At 45.7% G+C, this 26,816-nt stretch overlaps 1 protein-coding gene across 1 annotated transcript in view; it reads left to right on the top strand.

Annotated features, from left to right (window-relative positions):
* The window catches only part of AGK (acylglycerol kinase), a 338,473-nt gene that overhangs the window by 234,736 nt on the left and 76,921 nt on the right, over positions 1-26,816 (top strand). The window contains exon 12 of the mRNA XM_078671853.1: positions 18,247-18,344. Coding sequence (XP_078527979.1) covers positions 18,247-18,344 — 98 coding nt within the window. The remainder of the gene's footprint in view (positions 1-18,246; positions 18,345-26,816) is intronic.

Below are 26,816 nucleotides of genomic sequence, written 5' to 3'. Positions count from 1 at the left end.
TCACAGTCTCGTACACCGCTGCTTCAGGACACTCGCCTTTGTCAGGAAGTGTTTCGCTCCTGTAAAACCTGTCTGTTTCGGTCCGACTATTAAATTTCTAGGACTGGCGTCATCGTGCATTGCATTGATCCCAAATTGCAGACTACGGACACGACCCATTCAAGAGGAACTGGATGGACAGTGGCGTCAGGTCTCCGGTTCCTTCAACGACATAGTCTGTGTCACCACCCGCATGAGAGCGGCCCTCAAATGGTGGGCTCAGCCATCCAATCTTTCGACAGGGTCGTCGTTCCTTTCCATCACCCCAGAACTTACTCTGACGACGGACGCCTCGTTGGAAGGATGGGGTGCTCATCTTCTAGGCCTGTCCATAAAGGGCAAGTGGACCTTGCCTCAGAGAGCCTGGCACATTAACAGGCTGGAGCTGATGGCCATTTTTCTGGCGCTCAAGTCCTTTCATCTCTTGATCCAAGGAGAGTCAGTCCTTATTCAGACGGACAACACAACCAACATGCATTATATAAACAAGCAGGGCGGAACAAAGTCACCAATCTTGTCGCATCTGGCGCAGTCGATCTGGGACTGGGCTCTAAGTCACCAAGTCACTCTCACTGCAGTCCATCTACCAGGAGCTTCCAACATCCTAGCGGATTCACTCAGCAGGTCCAGGGCATCGACCCACGAGTGGGAGTTGCACCAACAATCGCTCAAGCTGATTTTTCGGAGATGGGGGCATCCACCCCACCGCTGGATCTCTTTGCCACACCACAGAACCGGAAATGCCCATCTTATGCAAGCTGGCATCCCCACCGAGGGTCACAGGGCAATGCCCTTTTGATGAATTGGTGCAATCTGTTTGCTTACGCTTTTCCTCCAATTCCTCTAGTGCCTCGGGTATTGTGGAAAATGCGGAGACAGCCTTGCCACATTCTTCTAATGGCCCCTAGGTGACCTCGTCAGGCGTGGTTTTCAGAGCTACTTCTTCTATCCCAGTGCGAGCCCATGCGTCTTCATCCTCGGGTGGACCTTCTCACGATGGACAAGGGTCAGATTTGCCATCCAGTCTACTCCTCTCTGAATTGGTCAGCTTGGAACCCGAGCACCTTGAATTTGCTCACCTAGGCATCCCGCCAGACTGTAGAGACATTCTCGCTCAGGCCAGAGCTCCGTCAACTGTTAAAACCTATAAACGTAAATGGAAGAGATTCTGCCATTGGTGCGCAGCTGTTGGGGTCCATCCCATTCATTCCACGCCTGCGCAGCTCCTTCCATTCTTTTTGCAACTTGCTCAATCTGGACTCTCGCATTCAACTTTGAGAGTTTTTCTGGCGGCAATTTCCCGCTTCCGCCAGGATGGCGTCACTTCACTCTGTTCTTCCAGGATAATACGCCAATTTTTCAAAGGATTATTTCGCAAATTTCCACCGATTCGGCGCCCTCCTCCTTCTTGGCACCTCAACATCGTGTTGTCTCAGCTTATGAAAGCACCTTTCGAACCAATACACAAGGCAGACATGAAATTTCTCACATGGAAGGTTGCTCTTCTCCTTGCGCTGACATCGTCTCGTCGCGTAAGTGATATCCATGCTTTCACCATAAATCCTCCATTTCTGCAGTTTCAACCTGACTGTGTAGTGCTTCGTACTAATCCCACCTTCCTGCCTAAGGTGCCTTCAGATTTCCACATCAACAAACCTGTTTTCTTGAAGACTTTCTTTGCTAATCCACAGTCTCCAGCGGAGCAGCGTCTCCACTCTTTGGACATTAAAAGATGTTTGAAGTTTTACATCAGCAGAACAGCCCCTTTCCGCAAAGCTGATCAACTGTTAATAGCTTATGGACGTTTTCACAAGGGGCGTCCAGTTACCAAACCTACAATTGCTCGTTTGGTTTCCTCGGCCATCGCTTTCTGCCATCAACAGGCAGGCAAGCCTCTGCAAACTTCAGTGAGGGCCCATTCCACCAGGGCGATGTCGTCTTCAACTGCCCTGTTCGCCGGTGTGCCGCTGCATCAGATCTGCAGAGCAGCCACATGGTCAAGCAGGCACACGTTTACGAAACACTACTGCCTGAGTGCCATCAACGAAGCAGACACTGCAGTGGGACAGGCTGTGCTTCGCAATCTTTTTCAGTAAGGTGAGCCTCTGTCTTCCCTCCTCCATTATGGTTTTTTCCTTATTACTGTATGTCTTGCATGACTATATACATATTGGTATTACAAATCAGTGCATGTGTATCATACTGGGAAGCTTTTCTTCGGATATTACTGCTTTCTATTCTATATTCAAGCATGTGAATCTATGAAAGACACCCTAATACTGGAGAAGAACAATTGTTACTTACCTGTAAACAGGTGGTTCTCCAGTATTGGTGTCTTTCATAGATTCACATGCGACCCACCCTCCTCCCCTCAGAGGCTCTCTTCTCTTCATAGACTCTGTGGTCACTCTTGTGCTACGAAAATCTGAGGTGCTGAGCTCTGAGGAGAAGATTCTGGAGGGCTGCTGGCGCCTGATTGGCTACAGTTTGGACCAACATAATGACAGGAATAGGCTACAAGTGTTTTCTCTCTATTCATGTATTCCTATGAGGAATTATGTCTAGGCATTTACTGCCTGTTTTTCTAATGTTTTATATATACATATTATTAGTATATTATTGCTATTTTATTTACCGTGGGACTCCCACTCCGACGACGGGGAATATTCAAGCATGTGAATCTATGAAAGACACCAATACTGGGGAACCACCAGTTTACAGGTAAGTAACAATTGTTCTTCAGTTTGTTTTGTATAGTATAGGAATATCCATCGTTATGATATTTGCATTGCAAGATATACAGAACATCATCTAAGGGACCATTTATAAAAAGCATGCTAACATGCTGTGAGAAGGTCTCTTTACAATTATTAGTAGGATACTGAAAGACAAGTTGTAAACCCAGGCCTTCGAAACAGCAGCAATTTGAGGGGAGAGAGACATCTCTGTATGAATTTGAATCCTACGATACAAAGTTTGAGGCCAAAGGGTAGTATGCCATAAATTAGGAGTAACCATCAGGAGCATCTCAGATTTTGTAGGGTTCAGTTTAAAGAAGTTAGCATTCATCCACCAGGGAACTGCCACTTGTACAAGGGGTAGATTACAAGACAGACATTCCCCACACACCCGGTTGTTCAATAAAAGCTGTGTCTAATCTGCGTACACTTACTGCAATCCATACAATAGATGAGTTAGAGGGGTTTTGACTCAGAACCACTTCCGATCGTCCTGAGTGGTAAGAAGCAATCTGCTCCAGTTTAGTACCCCGTAGGGATGGCTAAGTTAGTGGTAATCTGCTGAAAGTCTTAATGGTACTAGTGCTCTTCCATGCGCTGTAGGCTACAAAGGGTGAACTAGAGAAATGAATTCCACAAACTCCTATAGCTGGCCTGTTTTTGCTGTGTCCAGCATTTTAGCAGCGAGAGGGAGGAGTGAAATTCATTAAAAACAGACTTGCGCTTTAGAGCTAAAGGATATTTTTTTATAATACGAGCTGGATGATAGCAAATTTTTGTGGTTCAGAGATTAAAGTAGAGTGACTAGAGCAAATAATAGTGTGCAATACATTGTATCCAATCACCTCCCTCACCAAAATAAGCACTTTATTAAGGCAGGTATCCAGAATACACCCTGAGTGCTTACTGCTGGGTAAAAGCATAGAAAACTCCTTGGCAGATAGAGGAGAAAGGGAAGCCAACATGGGAATGCCTTCAAATGTTAAGGCAATCACCAGATGTTTGTTGATAGACTATGCTGTAGTATTGTCCATGAAGCCATTAACATTTTAAGAAAACTATCTGAAAGTGACTCTACCAGCTCTAATGTGTTTCTGATTATACATTGTACAGGATGAGGCTAGAAGAGCTATGGTCTTAATTTGTGCGGAGAATTGTGTATATTGGTGAGTTTCAAAAATAAATATTTTATTAGAAGCTTTAACAATGTGATGATATGTACAAGATCACCCGGAATAAGATTTTTGCACGATATAACCTATATATTCTATCAGACGAATTATTGCATCCAAAACTGAGTTTTCAGGTAGTATTTAAACAAGTGGAAGGATGATTTGAGTTTTCTTCTTCTGGTTAGTCCCCAACAGTAGTGATTAGAATTTGATATGCTAAGTCAGTAGCATCTATGGTGTTCCAAGAAGGGGTATGTACAACTCTGAACCTGGGAGACCTATCTTTGGATGTATCAAGAAAGGCCAATAATCTTAAATGGAATGAAACATGTCCAGACCAGGGTAAAAGTAAGCTGAATCTGTTGCACTTGAGAGAGAACTAAAACTGATCTAAAATATGGCCAGTTACATGAAAAGCAAAGCTATCATCGAAGTTGAAGGGCAATTTTTCCAGGTGATTACCTCTGCTCAGAGGTTCAAAGTTTCCAGTTTGAAATGTTCTGTGAATAATGAGGATATATTTTTCTTCTGTTTTCCCATGAACGCATTCGAATGCTTTCATGGAAAACGTTTTTTTTTTCTCAAACATACTTTATAGTGTCTATCCCCTTTACAATTTTCAGCAGAAATATGCAGATTATGACATTTCCTTTGATCGTTTATTCCCATTTATAATGAGCTGAGCAACAGAAACATGTTTACATAACATTGTTTAACTGTTTCCATTTACACCAACATCAAGAGTACCCCCTGCCCATCTGTTACTGTCGTAGTTTTCATTCCTCCCTACCCTTACCACTGAACGCTTGCCCAACAAAAATATAAACCTTCATCCATTAGTGGAGATCTCTCACCAACCTACATACGTATATTATCCAGTATCTAAAGGGTGTAAAATAGGGCGGGAAAGGGTGCAAATGAGTTGATGGTTCCTGAATATCATGCTGGGTGTTGTTTAGGGGCCACTCCAACCTGAACAACCCGATCCAGTCACTGGTCACCACCACCCAGTCAGCCATAGTTGTATTCCCAGGAGTGCCTTCAGCTCAGTTGTTACCATACCATCCTCCATTAATGGAGTCAGAATCGCATCCCATGCTGTTGTAAATTCCAATTTACCCCTCTCTCTTTTGCCTCCCAGAGCAGTAATAGACTTTCATAACTGGCACGGTTTAACTAATTGCAGTTTCCAAATTTCTTACCTTGAACCATCTATTGACTTCTATTTTAGCATTATCTGCCTTTTAGCTAACACCAAGGCAGTGTTTAGGAATTTAGTCACGAGTTTAGCTTTTTAGGGCAAGTGTATATGCCTAGTATGCATGCCTCCGGAGTATTCGTTATGTGCCTATCTCTGGTCTCGTTAATAAAGCCGATGATATCAATCCAATATACAACACTGGTGGGGCAAGCCCAGATTAGCTGATGTAAGTCCACCCCCAACACTCCACATCTAGGGCATTTAGCATGGGCACTCAGGAAATATTTATTAATTCTACACGCATTGAGATTAAGTACTGTGAAATTGACTCAGTTTAGATCATGCATTGTAGAAGATTGTGGGATAATTTTCCCACACGCTCATCCAGTCTGCTTTCCAAATTGGTCTGTGTAGATCATGTGCATATTTATCCCTGAGAGTGTCCAAGAGGGTATTGATTTGAGTTCTCAGGACCTGGTATAACGGTGTTCTGACTTTATACGTTTCTGAGGTAGTATATATTGTATGGCACCCCAAGTGTACATGAGGCTCACTCATTACAGCTTTCCATACGCCTCTGACCGCTACCTATACAGAGCTGTTTAGTAGAAACTGCCCGCAGATAACCCAAAGTCATTCAGTTATTCTTCATATTGCAAGGGCCCTCTATCTCTGAATAGGTCTTCAATTTTCTCAATACAACAGTCCACCCATGCACATATTCCCTTCCATAATCCCTTGTGCGTAATCTATTCAGGCAGTTCAATGGTGTATTTGGTGAGTAGGGGATTAAAGTTTGTGTTTTGTACAGGCTCCAGACCCAATAATGTTTAATTACTCTTAAAGGCCCCTGAACGTTAGTTTTTCCTATTGTGACCAAACAAGGAGTGGTGTTAGCAACTGAAGTGGTGAGCCACGGCAGTAGGTGTCCTTGGCCACACTTGTCTGTGCCACCACCCATCTCGTCAGCCATTTTAACTGTGCTGCTATATAATAAGTCTCAAATTTAGGGGCTTCAAGTATTACCCCCCTCTCTTTTGTTGGGAGCTGCAACTTAGACATTGCTACCCCATGCCTAACCGAACCCAATACTAGTTATGTGAGTAAATAGTCTGTGGCAAAACCGCATCCTGGGCACTGGTAGCAGAGCAAAGTAATGCAAAAGCCTGCATAACACAACAATCTGAGAAGTTGCCAACCTCCAAGCCAATCTGCTTCACTCAAAGTCTGTTGTTTATTGGCTATGGACCCGAAGGCTTCATAATGACCTTGCACAGTATTAGGTTGTTGCATATCCTTGCCTTCAATTGTGATGGTGGGAGGCTATTTACGTTAAGAAAGAGATTTTGAGTTTTTACTGGGTGACTGCGTCTGCCTTCTGTCTCAGCCAGGCTTTTCACATATGTTCTGTGCTGGTGAGTAGGGTGATTCTGAAGGTAAGCCTTGCCGGAGAGGGATCTTTTCCCTGCTGCATTTTGGGGGAGATACACAACAAGTGTCCCCTGCCCGTACTTCCATCATGAGCGCAGCACTACACCTGTTCCTTATCTCACATAGCACCCACGAGAAACTCCACACAGATGGCGAGCCAAAGATGAGAAGCTTTGTCTTGGAGGAGCTAAGGTGGAGAAATGTAGTTTTGATCTAGCATGCAGTTGCAGAAAAACAAACTAAAAGAAAAATCTACAGTCCGAAAAACAAAATTGCTAAATCAAGGAATATTGGTGTTCAAAATATCTACAATGCAACTGTGAATGTTTGTTTGTGTATGTGTTAGTGTGTTGGCTAGTTTTTCCCCTAGAACTGAACTTGACTTGACACACCGTAGGTTACCTGTAGGGCAGGCCCAGCTATCCATCTTTAGCCCTAACAATGATGTGTATACTCGTAACACAGTCTCCCTATTTTTCTGGTTATATCTCTTTCTCTGCACACCAAGAACCCTTTAGTTCCTGTTACATCGTTTACTCACGAGGCGATCATTAGTTGTATGCAATCCCACAGGTTTAAGATGACGGGAAACCAGAATTGGTATTGCTAATGCTGCAGTTGTGTTTCCATGTTATGGAAGCTTGCAGCGCTGCTGTTTTTGTGTTATTCATGCGTGTGTGTGCCTGTCTGGATAACCTGCACTCTTGCTGCCTTTGCTCTAACTTTTTTTTCTGTGAAGGATGCTTGTACTGCTTAAATGCAAACGGAGTCTGGTTTATTTGAAGGACGTTTGCACTGCTCCTGCTGCCTTTATTCTTCTATCATACAGGGCGAGAGAGCGGGAAACACGCAAGCCATGTCCTTCTACATACATCACAGGTCCCTGGGTTCTCATCCAGGGGATACTCCTCAATAGTCATAATCTATGAATAATCCCTGCACATGTGCGGGATCCCGGAGCATATAGAAAATACATATATAAACATATATATGCATATGTAAAAACATATACATGCAGTCTAAAATATTTCCAAAATGGCAACAATGCTGAAATTACATAGGTTTGCATAGTAGCACCTATACTCTCTAAACCCCTAAGGAAGAAAAAAAGAGCAGAAAACATTTGTCATACAATAATGCTTTATTGCCATATAAAAACCTGTAAATGCAGACATTTGCCAGTAGGCTGCAGTAGAGCATAAAGAAACAAAGAAAACTGACACCTTGCCTTTAAGGCATTAGAGTAGGGGTACCGTGCCTTTAAGACCTGTAGGCGAGCCCCTGCTCCCATGATGCACCACAGGTGGCAGTTAGGTCAGTTCTTTTTTCCGGCTCCTCCTGAGAGAATCCTGGAGCTTGAGCTCTACAGTTTTTTCTCTAATACTGATTTTGAAGAGATTTTTTCAGAAAATTCGACGTTTTCTGGTTTCTAAAGGCTTCTGCTGCTGGTTTTGTGGACTTCCGTATATTTTTTCCAGTCAGAATGCCAGCCTTATTCAGTAAATGTCCTTCCTGTGACAAGAAAATGGCACTGGCACATCCACACTTGGTGTGTATTGTGTGTCTTCCATCCTCACACAATCCTGACCAGTGCCACCATTGGCACAAGTTCTCCAGGCGAATTCTGTGTGACAGGGAACGCAATAAACGTCATTCTCTGCTGGAAAAGGACAAGAGTCATCAGGTGGGTGGCCATGGAGGCCCCAGGACATCATCTTCCAGCAAGCAACGTCAGAAGAGGCGACGTTCCACCTCTCCTGACCCTAGGAAGAGAAAGGGGCAAAAGATTCACCGTCGACGTCGAAGAGGCCCAGACACTCTTCAGGAACATCATCTCGACGTCGAGGATCTCCGCCGCATGCAAGTAAGTCGGCGTCAAGGCACCACACTTCGAGCTCGAAGGCTGTGGGTGCTGAGACCTAAGTCTCCGTCGATGTCAAGGCTTCAGTCGACGTCGAGACACTCTCCGCCACCTTCGAGCGGGTCAGCGTCGAGAGTAACAATGGCCATCATCTCGCCGCCGGAGGGCATGTCGCCGTCGAGAGGATCGTTGAGGTTCCATCACTCGACATCAAGAAGATCGTCATGGAGATTCGCCGTCGACACGACGTCATGGCAGATCACCGTCGACTCGACGTCATGGTAGATCACCGTCGACTCGACGCCGTAGCAGATCGACATCGAGGTCTCCAACTCGACGCCGAAGATCAATGTCGAGGTGCCCTCATCGCTGCAGGCAATCGACGTCAAGACCACTGAGACCTCATTCGACGCAGATGGTGACCCAGACCTCATCGCCGTCGAAGCACTCAACGTCGAAAGAAGAGGTCATAGGAATTGCGGAGTCCCCCCAACAGCCTGATCCCGGGTCTAGATCATCTTCTGGAGACCAGTCATCGTATCCAGGACTGCACACTGTGGAGATCTCACCAGAAGCATCCCCCAAACCTGCAGAGGGGAGGGCTCGCAGTCTGTCACCTCGCCGTCCGCAGGGTGCTGTGTCAGGTGGCCGCAATAGTCCGGACTCTGATTACTCCTGCACGTATTCATCATCCGGGCCCACTCCTCGGACAAGCACTCCGGCTGGACTCTCGAAGTCTCCCCCTAGGAGACCAAGATCGCCTCCCAGGCCAAGATCACCTCCCAGGCCAAGGGCGCCTTCCAGACCAAGATCGCCCTCTACACGTCGGTCTACATCCAGGGGTCGTCACAGCCGTCATCACGACAGGCCCCATAAGAGGAGGCGCACAAGATCACCTACATGGTCTTCCTCTACGCGATCTACGGTCCGGTAATACTCTCCAACCTTCTCCTCAACGCCTCCATCGCGGGTGTCGCCCATAGATGACATCTCGACCTTCACAGATGTTCTGGGTAGGGGTCCAAGAAACTCAACATCACTTTGCATACCCCGGTGGTTCCCACGTCTGTCATCTTTGACACTTTGCATCACCGGACAGCTGCTAGACCGCTGCTATCACTGGTGCCTGGTTCCTTGGAACCAGCTATGGCCAGCTTCCTCACCCCTGCAACGGTGGGTTCCGTGCCATCCAGAATCGCCAAAAAGTACAAGGCTCCAGCAGAGTTCCCCTTGTTTCTCAGGGCTGACCCACCAGCGGACTCTGTCATTGTTGCCGCAGCCATGACGTCACACTCCGCTTCTACCTCATTCTCTGTGCCTCCTGAGAAGGATAGCAAACAGATGGACTCATATGGGAGGAAAATGTGCAACACTTCAGCGTCATCAATGAAGGTTGCGAGTGCCTCTGCCCTTCTCAGGAGATATGACAGATCTCTATAGGACTCCCTCACACGTTTCACCGAGAAGTTTCCCAAAGAAGACCGGCAGGATTTCACTGAGATTCTACAGGAAGGTGGGCTAGTAGCCAATAAGGTAAAAAGTGCTGCAGCGAACGCTTCAGATCTCGCCGCTCATGGCTACTCCCATGGAGTCTTTTCCCGATGCTCGGCCTGGCTGCGCCTCGCAGGCCTCAAGCCTGAACCTCCCATTTGATGGCTCATCTCTGTTTGGGGCTCAAGCTGATGACGAGATGACCAAAATGAAGGCTGAGATGGACACTGTCAAGGCTGTTGGTCTGGAGAAGCGCAAGGAGTTCAAGAAACGTTTCCGTCAGGGCGACAAACGGCGTTTCAACAGCTCAATGGTCCTCCCAGAACCAACAAAGATCCCAGTTCCAACAAAGACGCCCTAGGAGAGGTAGAGGCAACAACAACAACAGACAACAGTCCACCTACAAGCAGCCTCCCAAGCCTTGGGTCGTTGCTTCCTCCGCAACCGTTCGCCACTCCGGTGGGAGGGAGTGTAGCTTGTCACCTGGAAGAATGGAAAGCCATAACAAGAGACAAATGACTGCTGGATATTGTGCAGCATGGTTACTTGCTGATGTTCAAGTCTCCTCCTCCGCAAGTTCCTCTGCAATTCAAGCGCCCTCCTCAAATCCAAAGTCAGCTTTTGAAAGACAAAGTATCTACCCTTCTCTCAAAGAAGGCCATAGATGAGGTCACTCCGATACGAAGAAATCAGGTAGTTTACTCCCGCTACTATGTAGTCCAAAAGCGGGGAGTAGCCAAAGAGTACAGACCTATCGCAACCTGCGCCTGCTGAACAGGTTTATCAGAAAGGAGAAATTTCGTATGCTAGCCCTGCACCAGATCTTTCTGCACCTTCACCAGGGAGACTGGATGTGTGCCATCGACCTGCAGGACGCTTACTTTCATATACCTGTCTCAGTAAAGCATCGCAAGTTTCTCAGGTTTCAGATAGCCCGTCACCACTACCAGTATCGGGTGCTTCCGTTCGGCCTCAAATCCACCCCACGGACATTCTCCAAGTGCATGGCGGTGGTGGCTGCCTTCCTCCGCAGACGGAAGATCTTCGTCTACCCCTAACTAGATGGCTGGCTCCTAAATAGCTCCACACCTGTTCTGCTTGAGAGCCATCTCTCTTACTGTCTCAACCTGATGCATTCTTTGGGGTTGCAAGTCAACTACAAGAAGTCGGTCCTCAACCCCAACCAACGAATACACTATCTGGGCGACTCCTTGGACTCCGTAGAGGCAAGCGTGTGTCCTTCGGAGGAGAGGTTGTCATCAATGCTTCTGAAGTGCCGCACCCTGCTCGACACCCAAAGTCCTACAGCCAGACAAGTGTCGTCACTACTGGGATCGATGGCCTCGTGCATCTACATTGTGCCCAATGCACGCCTTCACATCAGGCCTCTGCAGCAGGCACTCGAGGACCAATAATCTCAGAGGTCAGGCCACTGGGAAGATCGTGTCTCTCTCCATCAAGTTGCAGAGACTCCATCAGATGGTGGAAGAAACGTTCTCACCTGCTGCAAGGAGTTCCGTTACATCAGTCGCCTCCAACGCAGACAGTGGTCACGGATGCCTCACTGCACAGCAGCTGCAGGTACAAGGTCTCTGGTCCGAGATAGAAAGAAGCTATCATATCAACTTCTTGGAACTACGGGCTGTCTATCTGGCGCTCAAGTCCCTGTACCCGTCTCTGCACTCCAGCCACATTCAAGTTCAGACAGACAACACAACAACGATGTTCTATCTGAACAAACAAGGAGGCACCAGGTCACGAGTTCGGTCTCTGGAAGCTCAATCCATTTGGCGGTGGCTTTTGGCGAGAGGTCTCCATCGTCGCGGTTCACCTTCCAGGAATCCTGAATGTTCAGGCGGACGGCCTAAGCGGAGACTTCGTAGAAGCGCACGACTGGCTGCTCAACGAAGACGTCACGCAGGAGGTGTTTCGACAATGGGGAGTGCCAGAAATAGATCTGTTCGCAGACGCGGCAAACGCGAAACGCCCCGTCTTCGCGTCCAGATTCCCCCAGCAGGGATCACGGGGTAATGCACTTTTGATCGGCTGGTCTCAAACATTGCTGTACGCTTTTCCTCCACTGCCTCTGATCCCGGCGGTGATACAGAAATTCTACAGGACCAACACCAGGATGATCCTGATAGCACCGGAGGGGCCACGCCAGTGGTGGTACCCGGATCTCCTCCAGATGTCAGAGCTCCCCTCACCGGAGGCTGCCCTGCTGCCCAGACTTGCTTATCAAGGACGAGGGGAGTGTTTCACCCCAATCTCCCTTCCCTGCGATTGACGGCATGGCTCCTGAGGTCATCCAGTATGGCCACCTAGACCTCCCGGTGGACTGTATGGACATCCTGAGGAAAGCAAAGAGGCCCTCCACTAGAAAGTCTTATGCTTTCAAGTGGAAGAGATTTTACATTTGGTGTATGGACAAAGCTCTTGAACCGATTAAAGGTCAGGAGCAGGTGATACTCCCATACTTATTACATTTGGCAAGGTCAGGCCTGAAGTACCCCTCCATCAGGGTTCACTCAGCGGCAATAACAGCCTACAGGAAGTCTCCTTCCCAGACCTCATTCTTCCTCATGCCTGTGGTCAAAGATTTCTTAGAGGGGCTTAAGAAGGTTTTTCCACCAGTGAGGTCCCCCTCTTCTCCCTGGGAGCTTAACATCGTACTTACCAAGTTGATGGGTGCTCCTTTCGAGCATCTTTGCAGCACTTGACCTGGAAAGCTGCCTTTTTGGTAGCCATTACCTCAGCCCTCAGGGTGAGCGAGATCCAGACCCTGTGTTGCAAGGAACCTTACACAGTGTTTCATGCCAATAGAGTGGTGCTGAGAACACATCCAGGCTTCCTGCCCACGGTGGTCTCGGATTTCCATATGAATCAGACCATCACTCTACCTACTTTCTTTCCTCAACTAACCACTCCCCTGGAGACGTCTTTACACTCTAGATCTCCGGAGGATTTTGACATTTTACCTGGCTCGAACTCTTCCACTTAGGAAGTCGGACCGCTCTTTGTTAATTATGGCACAACTAACACCGGTCTGTCAGCTTCAAAAAGGTCTGTCTCGAGATGGATCGTCTCCTGTATAGCTCTGTCCTACCAATTAGCTAACAAAGCTTTACAGGGGAAACATCGTGCACATTCTACTAGAGGGAAAGCTTCTACAACAGCTCTTCTTCGCAACATTCCAATATCTGAGATTTGTAAAGCGGCTGCATGGCGTTCAGTACATACCTTTACCCGCCATTACTACCTAGATTCAGACGCACAGGCCGATGCCCAAGTGGGACAGGCCTCTTTAAAAGAATTTGTTTGCATAACTGCATTATAAATGTGATGTTGATTCATGTTTTTGCTGTTTACTTGATTGCTCGTCCGCGAGACTTTGGGTATGGGCTTGCTAATCTATTCATAGATTATGACTATTGATGAGTATCCCCTGGTTGAGAAGGATTAGTTACTTACCTGTAATCCTAGTTCTCATCCAGGGGTATACTCATCGGAGTCATAAGTGACCCACCCACCTCCCTGGACGAGCATTACTGCAAAGTCATGGTACGTTAATTACGGATTTACTCAGCTGTTTATACACCTCCAAAAAGAACTGACCTAACTGCCACCTGTGGTGCATCATGGGAGCAGGGATTCTCCTACAGGTCTTAAAGGCACAGTACCCCTACTCTAATGCCTTAAAGGTAAGGTGTCAGTTTTCTTTGTTTCTTTATACTCTACTGCAGCCTACTGGCAAATGCCTGCAATTACAGGTTTTTCTATGGCAATAAAGCATTGTTGTATGACAAATGTTTACTTCTCTCTTTTTCTTCCTTAGGGGCTGGGAGAGTATAGGTGCTACTATGCAAACCTATGTAATTTCAGCATTGTTGCCATTTGGAAATATTTTAGGCTGCATGTATATGTTTTCACATATGCATATATATGTTTATATATGTATTTTCTATAATCTCCGGGATCCCGCACATGGGCGGGGATTATTCATATATTGACTTTGATGAGTATACCCCTGGATGAGAACTAGGATTACAGGTAAGTAACTAATCCTTCCTGGCTGGAGGTACACTTATTCTGTCTCCAGATAAACATTTATTTGTCAATTGGCACCAGATACTCCAAGCTCGAATTTACTCTATTAGGAGGAGTGTTATATTTACCTCCACAATACATGCTAAAAGGGCCGTAGTATGAACCCAGTTGCAGCACTAAAGCTGAGGCAGAGACACCTACAATCCTAGTTTTCCCTGATAATGCTAACCCAACCAGTTTATGATATTGCATAAATATGTCATCCAGTTTGTTTCGTATAATGATAGGGACACCATGAACCTCAATGTACTCTAATCAGCAGTTTCTCTCTGCACAAAGCATGGTGATACCATCAGCCCTAAATACAGTAGTACATCAGGATACCGAGCAGAGTTGACCATTAAAGGTATTTGATCCAGGGTAAAGCCCCAACCGGGAGGTGAAGGCAATATCTTGCCGATGACACCCAGCTGGTGCTCCCTTTTAAATACCAATCGGCTGATTCCTTTAAGAATTTCAAGAGTTGCCTCAAGGATTTGGCAATTTGGATGAATAATAATAATTTTAAATTAAAAGCTGAAAAGACAGAAGTGATGTTCTTCGGGACCAACAAGCCTCCAGACTCGGATTTGTGGTGGCCGCAGAAACGGGGTTACCACCCACCCCAGCGGGCACTGTTAAAAATCTAGGAGTACAATGGGAGGCAGATCTGTCCTTTTCCTCTCAAATCCAGCAAGTAACATCCTCCTGCTTTGGAAATTTGAGGTACATGAAGACATTCTTACACTTCTTACCAAAAAACTGTTGTCGAACCGTAGTTCATGGAACGGTGACTTCCAGACTGGACTATGCGAATGGCCTCTAATTGGGCCTACCTGCTTACATGGTTAAGAGACTAGAAATGGTACAAAATGCGGCTGCGAGATTGATTAAACGCTTACCTATGCGTCAACACATCTCTCCACATATTAAGGACCTTCACTGGCTACCGGTGGCCAACAGAATTACATTTAAGGCCCTAACCTTAGTTTTTCGGTCATTCCATGGACTCTGCCCCAGATATCTGAAATAACGATTACGTGCCTACAAACAGACTCACCTATTGCTGTCCAATAATCCGAATCTGCTTGACACCCCACGAGTTAGTAAAGCACGATGGGGTGGCAGATCCTTTGCGGTGAGAGTGGCCAAGCTATGAAATTTCTATTCGGGAAGGCAGTGAAGACTTGGATTAATTCCGGTTGATGGCTGGTGTTTGACCACTTATTTCGCTGTCACTTGTTACAGCACCGGGACACCTCCTTTGGGAGGTAGCTGTATTATTATTATTATTATTTGTGTTTCCCAACATTAAGCTACACACCGTTGGTAAAAGACAAACCTAAGGGGACAGACCTAAAGGCAACTACATTATTCACCAGAAAGATGTGCAGATCCCTGGCATCGTGCATTACGCATGACGTAACAAGCTGATCAGATGCTGGTTTGCGAACGGATGTGCTTTGAGGATGGACGCACTACCATAAAAGCAGGTTGAAGCTTGGCCAACTCTCTTCTTCTGCGGCAGATAATGGTGCAATAGAAGGTCGGTGGAGGCACTCGTCCCTTAAAGTCATGAATGTCATTTAGGGGTCGTTTCTTTGCAGCCCTTTGTACTATCGTTGCAACCTCTTACAGTAGAGGTAGGTAAAGAGAAAGCAAAAGCAACCTGCAAGTATAGCCTTGCCTGCAACGTGCTTGCAAAACTGGAATGCACGTTTATTTGAGTGCCAATGAACACCTCAAATTTATGGAGACCTGTGGGTGCAGTGTAACAGTGGTGGCTCCTCTCCCTCTCAGTAAGAAGTTGAACTTTCTACTGTCTAATATCGAAGTGCAAAAGTAATAGGTTCATGCAGATGAGAGGTGAATTGGGGCAAATAGATGTGTTCTCACATATGAAAGGTTAACATACATGCACCTACGCAGCTGAGATGGGGCTAGCTACACGGTAAAAAAAGAGGTGCGTATTGTTGAGAGGCTAGGTCATTATCACATACTGTAGGGTTTTAACTTCAGTGAAGGCAAATCCAGTAATGCCATCAGAGTCAAAGATTACGCAGCCTCACTTTCTGTGATGTTATCAAGGTCAACTGTCATATGAAGTCACTTCCGGTGGTGTCATTTAGAAAGTCAAAAGGCATATGATGTTAGTTCTGCTACGCCTAGCATTTTGGTGAACCGATGTCCATGGAACAAGTCAGTCGCATCGGCCCAGAAAAAAAATTGAGACTATCACAGGGTGAATGGTGGTATACTTCTACATGTATGAAAGAAAATTTTGTATTCAAACAGAAACCAATAGAGTATCAAATTCAAGCTGGCCAAAGGGGGCTTACAAAGACCACATTATCGGATACCTGAATTATTGCTTGACACAATATATCATTGGACATAAAGACTTTGAAATCTATTGAGCACCATGATGTGTATATGTCATGCATAGGAGAGAGGATGTGGCGCTACGGACAGAGCTGCCTACTTTAGAACCGGGGATCCAGGTTCAAGTTTCGACGTTGGCACAACATCCTGTGATTCTGGGCAAATAACCTAAAAAAATGAGTAATGCATTAATGCAACTGGACGTTCATGTAAAGCACTCCAAGATCTTTGGGTCGAGTTCACACTATAAAAAACTGTAAAAAAAAATGCCACTATGTTACGTTTTGTTTATTGCAGCTTCACATACTTTATTATTGGGCAAAATACTCTACGATATAGGTTTGGCTGGCAAAGATTGATGTCATGTTTTTTACATGACCAAGACGGTATGTATGCATCCGATATCGGATGATTAAAAAAATGCTTGGCACACTGTACATCTGGATTAAAAAACTGTGCAAGTAAAGATGTGGTACGGATATTGTTTGTTTGGATAACTCAAGGCGTCTTATCTTTTGAAAAAACTTTAAATGCTATTCTAACAAAAAAAACTTAAAACTAAGAAATTCCCCAATGTGTTGCTTGCTTTGCATGCTTGTGTGTCACATTTTATGTTAATACATGTTTTGAACATGCCCAACATAGTACGCCTCAAAGTATGAGCAAATTACTAGTTTTATTAAAACTTAACGACGAGAATAACCCTGCATGGCACACCTCTACAAGTGTCTGGCCGTAGGGAGGTATGCAACAGACTATGAGCTAATGTCTTCTCTAATTAAATCTAACAACACTAACATGGACTAATTATCTAACTCTGCAAGTATGTGACTACAGGGAGGTGCCCATTCTCCCAGCCGATGAAGTGAGATCAATCCCAAGGAAGGGTAAGTTAGGAAATTTTAAGCAAGATCACACAGACTTATCACATCTGCTAAGTTTAGAAATGTGCAATGGACACATTCCACAGTAGGGTATTTCACGTAGTATGTTTTTGTAGTGATCACGTTAGGGTGTATTTGTTGTTGTTCTTCTATAAATTGAAGGTTTCAACAAAAGAAGTTTCTTTATATTTTATGTCATAGGTAATCCATTTTTCCAACAAAAACTGGTATGAGAGCCTTATGCCTCTAGTACATTGCATGAGAATCTTTCCAGTTAAGGTAGGGATCGCAAGAGCCGTGGAAGAAGGCTGATTGCCCATGTAAGTAAATAGACACGGCAAAAACATGTAAACAAGTAATTTTGAATGTATGAAATACTGTTTTCCGAAAACATGCCAGCTTTCGTTTTTAACCATCTCCAGGGTCCCCCAACAATAAAAGAGATATATTTTAAATAACGGTGGTTAAGTGTATTATCTGTGTGTGGGGGTAGGTGGCTGTTGGGATGGTGATTTATAACTGGTAATGTCCATACTCTACTGTCTGTGCAAGAGAAGCGTACATTGCTGATGCTGGTACTCTACCTGTTCTTTGTTTGCAAGAGAAGCTTTTGATGAAGACCATATAGTGACTGTTCAATGTAAGCGAGCAAAGTTTGCACTCTTGATGCCCATACAATACCTGTTCACTGTGGTTAATTTTTAAGCTTGAGTACACCTCTTCATCGTACAAAAGTCAATATGGTTGGCATTGTCAGTACTTTCCAAGTTTGCATGAATAATATGTACAGTTGCATTAGAATACATACACATAAGTTAGTGCATTTACCGAATTTTCTAATGCTATTGGTAGTTATTTAGCACCACCATCACCTAATTATGGATGCTTTGTCTTACCTGAGATGCATTTTCACCTTGGCTTTAGAGCTCACTTGGACTGTCTTATCTTTGTTACTTTGCAGAGGTGGTCCCTGAAATTGTTCCTGAGCCGTGGGAGGAAGCACAGTTGTCACCCATTGAGCTATCCATCACAACCCAGAATCAAAAGCTTGACCTCCTGGTAAGGAAGCACAGTAAATGGATGAGTTAGAACTATTCTGTACCCATCCGTAGTACAAGTCCCACTATCAATGGTTGTTTTCAAGTTTCACTTCTGCAGTCTACTCAAAAAGTTTCAGGTCATGTGTCCCTTTCTCCTGCACTGATCATATCCTATAGTCCCACATTCATGCCCTTATTACAAGTGGGCTGGAAATCCTGATCAGGGCAAAAAGGGGTTACTGCCTAAACTGGAATTACACGTTCTCAGACACATTTCCAGAGTGAAAAGCAGACTGAATTTATCCAGGAAAAAGGCTGAGAACAAGTAGAAAACCTGCAGAAAATGGTGGCAAACTCTTATCTCAACAGTAATTTCTTGTTCGAAGTATTGGCACTCAGAATACCATTAGAATTTCATACATCTGAAACACTAAACCCTGCAGTGTTTGCATTACCTTGTTTTTGGGAAAGGGTTGATTCCCAACTATTGAAACTACCTTAGTCGTAAGGCGGGCCTAAGAAGCTGGCACATACCAAGCCAACACACTACCCTAAGGATTGCAGTGCTATGAATTTTATAACATTTTCACAGTCAGACAGTAAGATGATCGGGACTTCCCGAGGACTAAGCACCTCATCTCGCATTATATCCAAAACTTCCGTAGGTACCATTTCTCCAGTATTGTATCTTTCATAGATTCACATGCATGAATCTTCAACATCGTCATGGTGGGAGTCCCCCAGTAACAGTACTAACACCTAAGCATTAGTAATCACACTGGGAACAATGGACATTGCTGGCCAATTCACATTGTTTTAATGCATCCAAATTTTAACCAATCAAAGTAGAGACCATGAAACATTCATCCCCAGCAGAGCCACCATACCTCACATTTCTTACCCCAGGTCATGTGTTAGGAAGTCTCCTGGAGCTCTGCTCTGTCACTGTGTTATTCTTGTCAACTTTGACCTCTCAACTCTTCAAACTATTCCTTGACCTTCAAGCAGCATCTGAGGTACAGTCTTGGGGATTAGTTCCCAGTTTTCATCGTGTGAGAGGGTTCTAAAAAAAGACTGTTCAGGCCTTGTAAATCCTGTTGGAAGTGAAGACGTTTTTGTAAGGACCCCAACAAGGAATATCTCTACTGCCTTTACCCTCACCATAAATCAAAGGAGTGCAAGCATTGTCACGCTTTCTCTGCCAAATCCCTAAAAGACTGGGAGGCTAGGCTCCTTCTCTAGCTCCAAAAGAAAGCTCAATCTGATTCTGAGGATGAGGAAAGGGGACACTCTTTCTCAATGAAGTGCAAAAATGAGGGATCCTCCTCATCTGATAAGGACTCCAAGAGGGCAAAATCCCATAGCAGGGGTAGCAGTACTGAGAGGGCTGTCAGTAAGAAACCTGCTGAGCCTTCACCATCTCACAGAAAGGCTTTCTTCACTTTCCTCAGTTCATGTAACACATTTTAAAGAACCCTCTGTGAAGAAAATAGGTCAGTTGATGAAGATCATTTCGACAACGAAGAATCGACAATGAGGAAAGTGTCAGCTCACCCATCTCCATCTATTCCGATGATGACCGTGGCGTCGCCTGCACGAATATCAACAGCAGCACTGTCTGCTTATTCCGCCCCATCTCAGGTGCTCCAGTCGAATAAACTTATATCGGGGCAAGACGAACCTGTCAACAGCCATAAAATAGACTGTTTTGATGGCACTTCCACACTTGATCTCTACAAGGGGTCACCTTCTGGAAATTCAAGAGTAAGGTGATGAGGGTCTATTTTGCCCAGCTAACAGCCCTATAACAACCTTATGTAAAATGCCAGTACACTGATGAAGAGGATGTTCATCAGGACACTTCCATATACCTAAAAGGTGAATTATTTTTTCGGGACAGGCGTCAGCTGTCTGTTCAGGGTTATGACACTTTTCAGGAACCTTGCTCATACGATGACCTGGAGGAAGACCAGCATTATGGGAAAGGGGGCACAGTTACTGTCCCGATATCTCTGGTCATTGTTCTTTTCCTTATGTTGAATGATTATTAGAAAACTTTTCCAAAAGAGAATGTCCCTGCACAGCATATTTCGACCTGCTCTGAACCACCAAAGATAGTACAATCCCTCCCATTACTATACAGGAATCTTTTGTGGATAGTGATGGGATCAGCAACTAGAGGAAGGTGAGATTCCTTCTGAGCCAGCAGATTATCATCTGAAATGGGATGATTATATGGTGCAATAGCTTCGCCTTCACCAACCCCGGCAGATTCACCTCCAGCGGATATTGGAGGTTTTCACGAGCTCCTCGAAAGAGCTATCCAGGTTTTTGACTTACCTTTCCCGGTCAAACAAACCGAGTTCTTCCTTTATGACTTTAGGGATTCAGCTCAATGCTCATTACGATCCATTCCCATAGTGGAGTATATTTAGCTGGAGGGGTTGAAGCTGATAAAGACCACAGCTTCAGTTGCTGCTGTTGTCCCTAAGTTGGACAAAAAGTCTAAAGTGCCAGACAACACGCTGACATGTCTAATCAGTCAGCTTCACCCTGGCTCCATCATAATGCAAGCAGCCCAACAGCGGTCTAGGAACTCTTCTACGCCTTGCTCTTCCCCTACGGATAAGGTAGTAAGAAGATTAGACAATATCAGGAAATGCTCTCCGCTATGGCGGCAACATCTAGAAGACCATCCAATGCACTGGCCATATTGGGAAGATATGACCGCCAGATTTGGTCTGATATGTCGGCATTTCTGGAATATCTCCTAGAGGATAAAAAGAAGGAAGCAAAAGCGATTCTTATGGAGAGTGAGAAGGCATCCTCAGAAATTATTGATGCTGTCATGAATATCTCTTCAACAGCATTCTGTCAGATGGCAGGGGCCGCTGTTCTACGACACCAAGGTTGGCTGAAGACAACTTTGTTCTGCCCAGAAGTGCAGGCAAAGATTCGTGACATGCCATTTAATGGCGAAAATCTTTTCAGAAAGAATATGAATGCTTTGCAGTCCATCAAATCAGACATGGATATTGCACGATCACTGGGCAATTTATATCAAAGACTCTTCCCGTCCTTTCGAGGAGGCAGAGAAAGAGGGCAATTTATGTCCAGAATACCTTACCAACAGAATGGGTACCAACCATATCCTCAACAAGAGTATCACTCACAATACTCCTCACAACAGCAATACAGAACAGCAGCAGCATCATCATACGCATGGCAACCCTCAGAAAGACGTCCTCCGGCTAGAGAAAAATCACAGGACACCTCTAGGCAGAAGTGATGCTTCCCAGGCACTGGTCACCTCCGCCCCATCTCAACATCAATTCGGAAATCCCTCGATCAAATTTTACAGTCAAAGGAAGAGCATTTCTCCGACAAATGGGTGTTAGGCATAATGCACCACAGTCACACCCTGGAATTTGTTCAGACTCGCAGAACAACCAATCGTCATCTGCCTCTGCTGAAGCAGGAAATGTGTTTGCTCCTCTCCAGGGTGCAATAGAGGAGGTTCAGTGGTTTCAACGCAATGCAGGTTTCTACTCCCAACTTCTTCCTCATCAAAAAGAAATCAGTAAAATGGGGACAGGTGATGTACTTGAAGCTCTGAAACAAACATTCAGGATACTATCCTTACAAGAGATCCTTCAACTCGTGAACACAGGGGATTCCATGACATCACTAGATCTACTATGTGCATACTTCCATATCCTCATACATGTAAAGTCGGATTTCTACAGTTCAAGGTGGCAGGGTGACATTACCAATTCAAAGAGCTTCCTTGTGGGCTTCGCCTGTCTCCCAGGGTCGTCACAAAATGCATGCCCTGGTGGCGGCCTTCTTGAGGGGAACTGGGCACTAGGTGTTTCTGTACCTGGTCTACTGGCTTATAAAGCTCAAAACCTGGATATTCCAATGTTCCAGGTAGCTGTATTTCTCTCTTATTTATGATGACCTCCTCTGTGCAGAATACTTGTCAAACCTCTCGACCCAGGACTCATCCAAAAAAATTCCAGGTTGACTTTGAGGTAAAACGAGGACTTTACTCTTCTATACTGTTAAATCCCAAAAGAGTTCAAAACTCTCACCAGTCCTAAACCATTCCCTCCATTAACATCCACACCTCCTACCACCACCACTACATACTTCTCCACCTGTGCCACAAGGCACTGACTCAAACATCAGACTGTCTACTATCCACAGGTCACCTCTGACAAGCCCATTAGGATCCATGGGAAGATAATGTGGTAGACCCACAATACTACCCAGATCTAGAGCCATATCCTGCCAAACAGTGCTATCCCTTCTAGATAATATTACTGTATATCATGCAACAATTCAAAGGTGGTGGAAGGGGGAACAAGGGAACCCTACTCACTGGGAGCCTGGGTGTAGAGATTAAGAAGGAAAACAATGGATCCTGTGGGATAATACAAAAAGACTCTTGATAGAAATAACGCACAATGGCAATATGGGGGGTGGACTGGGTGTCAAAAAAAGAAGCTGTCGACACACGTATCTGGTCTGATATTTCATTGCATTGTTTATGTAGACATAAGGAAAACTTAATACAATATACATACAAAAATATACACATAAATTAACAGGTGTTTTAGTGTCCCACTGAAATTATCATAGAACCTACGCTACTCTAGTGACATTACAGTGGAAAAAAGGAAAAAGCGTACCCCTACCTAAGAGAAGACTACTACAACACTATAGGAGTGCAGAACAGACAAAACACTTGGGGTAGATTCAGGAGGAACCAGCCTGTCACTTTTACTGAGTCCTCAGGGGGCTCTAGGGATTCAGACGCCCAACCAGGGCCCAGCCACCAAGACAGTCACTCTGGGCAGCCTTTTTTAGATCGAGGAGAAAGAGGAAAACCAAAACATGGTATCAATATTCAGGGGAACGTCAGACACGGAACAAACATTTCCAATGGGGTCCCCAGCCATATTGGGTATAGGGCCCCATAGAACAGAGAGTATTCCCATATTTAACCTGTCCCAACATGTTTAATCCTCATCGTAGATATCGCCCCTAAGTAAAGGGTTATCTTTTGTCATCACAGAACCCTCAAATTTCTTTAATCTCAAAACTGAAATGTACCAATTCTTCAGAAAGATAAGACTGAAACTATTCTTTATGGGCAAAGAGAATTACACACAAGACTCTGTCACAGGTCTGAGACTCCCATCAACCTTTTAACCTACCAATGGCATGATGCCACCCGAACTGCTGACATTTGAAAAACTTGTCCTGATGGGTATTGAGGGTATGAAAAATGACCACAAATACATTCCATACAATATCAGCATAGAAGAACGCATAGCACTGGATAATCTAAAAAACGACCAGTCAATAATTCTCAAACCTTTAGACCAGGGCGGCGGGGTTGTCATACAAAGTTGAGAGGATTTTGACACTGAAATTAGGAGCCAGATAAGAGAAGAAAGGCACTACAAAAAACTCAATATGAACCCTCTAGGAAGCATTAGAGAACAAATCCTCAGTGTCACCACCAAAGGATTAAATCTAGGCTTTGTCAGCAAGAAGGAATTTGAGTACCTCAATGCTGATCACCCAAGAACCTCTGTCTTGTACACGATCCCAAAAATACACAAGAGTACCACCAATCGTCCGGGGCGCCCAATACTCTTGGGTTGTGGTTCCATTCTTGAACCCATTGGAGAGTACATAGATTTCTTTATTAAGGACTTTGTTCCATTACAAGAATCATATGTCCGTGACTCAATGCACATGATAAACCTACCAGAGGGAAGACCTTACAACATAGAAGACGAAAGGCTAGCCACCCTCAACATTACCTTTGTACACTAACATACCGCAAAGAGAATGCATACAAGTCATTAAAGACCTCTTAGACACCAGACCCAGGCCCATACAAGAACCCTCCTCTTTCATTGTCGCACTCCTGCACATTGCTCTCACACACAACTACTTTGTATCAGAAGGCAGTTATTACCAGCAGTGCTCTGGTACCAGTATGGGAGCAATTTTTGCTCCCAATCTAGCTAACATATACATGGACTATGTGGAGCACAGATATGTCTTGAATAACATCAACATGCACCGCCCCCGTATCTCAAGCTGGAAGCGGTACATAGACGATATCTTCCTTATCTGGTCAGGAAGTTATTCTGAATTCAGAAACTTTGTCACGTACTTGAACTCAGTACAATCACACCTCACCTTTACTTTTACTATTCAAAAATCCACTGTAGCCTTCCTTGACTTAAATATCCAATTCGAGGAAGGTGGACTATACACTTCCTCGAGACGAACGGCTCCCTCGACCTCTCGCAGTCTGGCTTCCGGGCCAACCACAGCACCGAGACCGCCCTGATCGCAGCTACCGATGACATCCGAGCCCTGCTCGACAACGGAGAAACAGCGGCCCTCATCCTCATGGACCTCTCCGCGGCCTTCGACACGGTCTGCCACCGTACCCTAGTACAGCGCCTCAGCAACGTCGGAATCCAGGAGAAGGCACTGGAGTGGATCATCTCCTTCCTCGCCGGAAGGACACAGAGTCCGCCTTCCCCCATTCAGATCCGAGGCCACCAAAGTCATCTGCGGCGTTCCTCAAGGCTCCTCGCTCAGCCCAACACTCTTCAACGTCTACATGAGCCCCCTCGCAGCCATCGCACGCCAGCACAACCTCAACATCATCTCCTACGCCGACGACACCCAGCTGATCCTCTCCCTCACCAACGACCCCGCCACCGCCAAAGCCAACCTGCACGAAGGGATGACAGACGTAGCCAAATGGATGTCGAACAGCCGCCTGAGACTGAACTCGGACAAGACGGAAGTCCTCATCCTGGGATCCTCACCCTCCGCCTGGGACGACTCCTGGTGGCCCCCCGCCCTGGGCAGCGCACCCAAACCAACAGACCACGCACGCAACCTGGGCTTCATCCTGGACTCCTCCCTCTCCATGACCAGACAAGTCAACGCCGTCTCCTCGTCATGCTTCAACATCCTGCGCATGCTACGTAAGATCTTCCGATGGATCCCCACCGAGACCAGGAAGACGGTCACCCAGGCCCTTGTCACCAGCCGTCTGGACTACGGCAACTCCCTCTACGCCGGAACCACCGCCAAACTCCAGAAGAGACTCCAGCGGATCCAGAACACCTCAGCACGACTCATCCTGAACATCCCCCGCCGCAGCCACATCTCCGGACACCTGAGAGACCTGCACTGGCTCCCGGTCAACAAAAGAATCACCTTCCGGCTCCTCACCCACGCACACAAAGCCCTACACAACCAAGGCCCAGGATACCTCAACAGCCGCCTCAACTTCTACGCTCCCAAACGCCAGCTTCGATCGACCAGCCACGCCCTCGCCACCGTCCCCCGCATCCGAAGAGCCACCACAGGAGGAAGGTCCTTCTCCTACCTGGCCGCCAAGACTTGGAACTCCCTCCCGACCCACCTCCGCCTGACCCAGGACCACCTTGCCTTCAGGAAGCAGCTCAAGACCTGGCTGTTCGAGCAGTAGGGGACCCCCTCCCCCCCAGCGCCTTGAGACCCTCCGGGTGAGTAGTGCGCTATATAAATGCCTTGATTGATTGATTGATTGATTGATCTTTACATCGAAAACCCACTGAGCCCGACACACTTACTATAGTCCCCACCCAAGAGCGCTAAGAGACAACTTACCTTATGGTCAATTTTTGAGACTGCGGCGCAATTGCACCAAGAAGTTTGATTATATGAGAGAGGCTAACATACTGAGGAACAAACTACTATCCAGGGGCTATTCGAACAAACTAGTAAAAAATTCCCTCAAAAGAGTATGGTTTTGCCAAAGAGAAACACTGCGAACGCCCAAGGAGAAGTCTACAATAAGCAGACTTATCTGTGTCATTATGTTTGGTATACACACCAACAAGTTGCGCAAGTTGATTACAAAAAACTGGCATATTATCAAGAATATAGACCCAAGCATTGAGGTCCCAATGTTTGCTTTTAAAAGGGGCAGGAATGTGAAGGATCATCTCATTAGATCCTCTTTAGAAGTCCCAGCACAAACCACCAGATCACTGTAGGCAACATGGGGACTCCCGGAGGTCAAGGGCCATTACAAGTGCGGCAATTGTGTAGCATGCTCCTTCATTTCCAACACCAAGACATTTGAGCATTGAAATGCCAAACTGAACTTGGAATTTTTTGCCAATTGTAACACAAAAAATGTGATATACTGCATCACTTGTCCATGTAGATTGCCGTACATAGGCCAAACCCAACAGTCTATTAAGGCACGCATTGGACAGCACCACAGCAGGATCAGAAAGTCTGTTCCCAATGCCCTGCTGGTCAGCACACAGCAGATGAGATTAGATGGCTGGTCATCGATATGGTCCAAGTCCCTCCGAGAGGAGGAGACTTTTCACAAATCCTACAACAACTGGAATGTCGTTGGATTGAACGCACCAACTCAATCACAGAGGAG

This window comes from Lissotriton helveticus, chromosome 1_1 (genome assembly GCF_964261635.1).
Source record: "Lissotriton helveticus chromosome 1_1, aLisHel1.1, whole genome shotgun sequence".
NCBI lineage: Eukaryota > Metazoa > Chordata > Amphibia > Caudata > Salamandridae > Lissotriton > Lissotriton helveticus.
The sequence above is the reverse complement of the archived record's forward strand: the minus strand, read 5'-3'. Positions and strand labels throughout refer to the sequence as shown.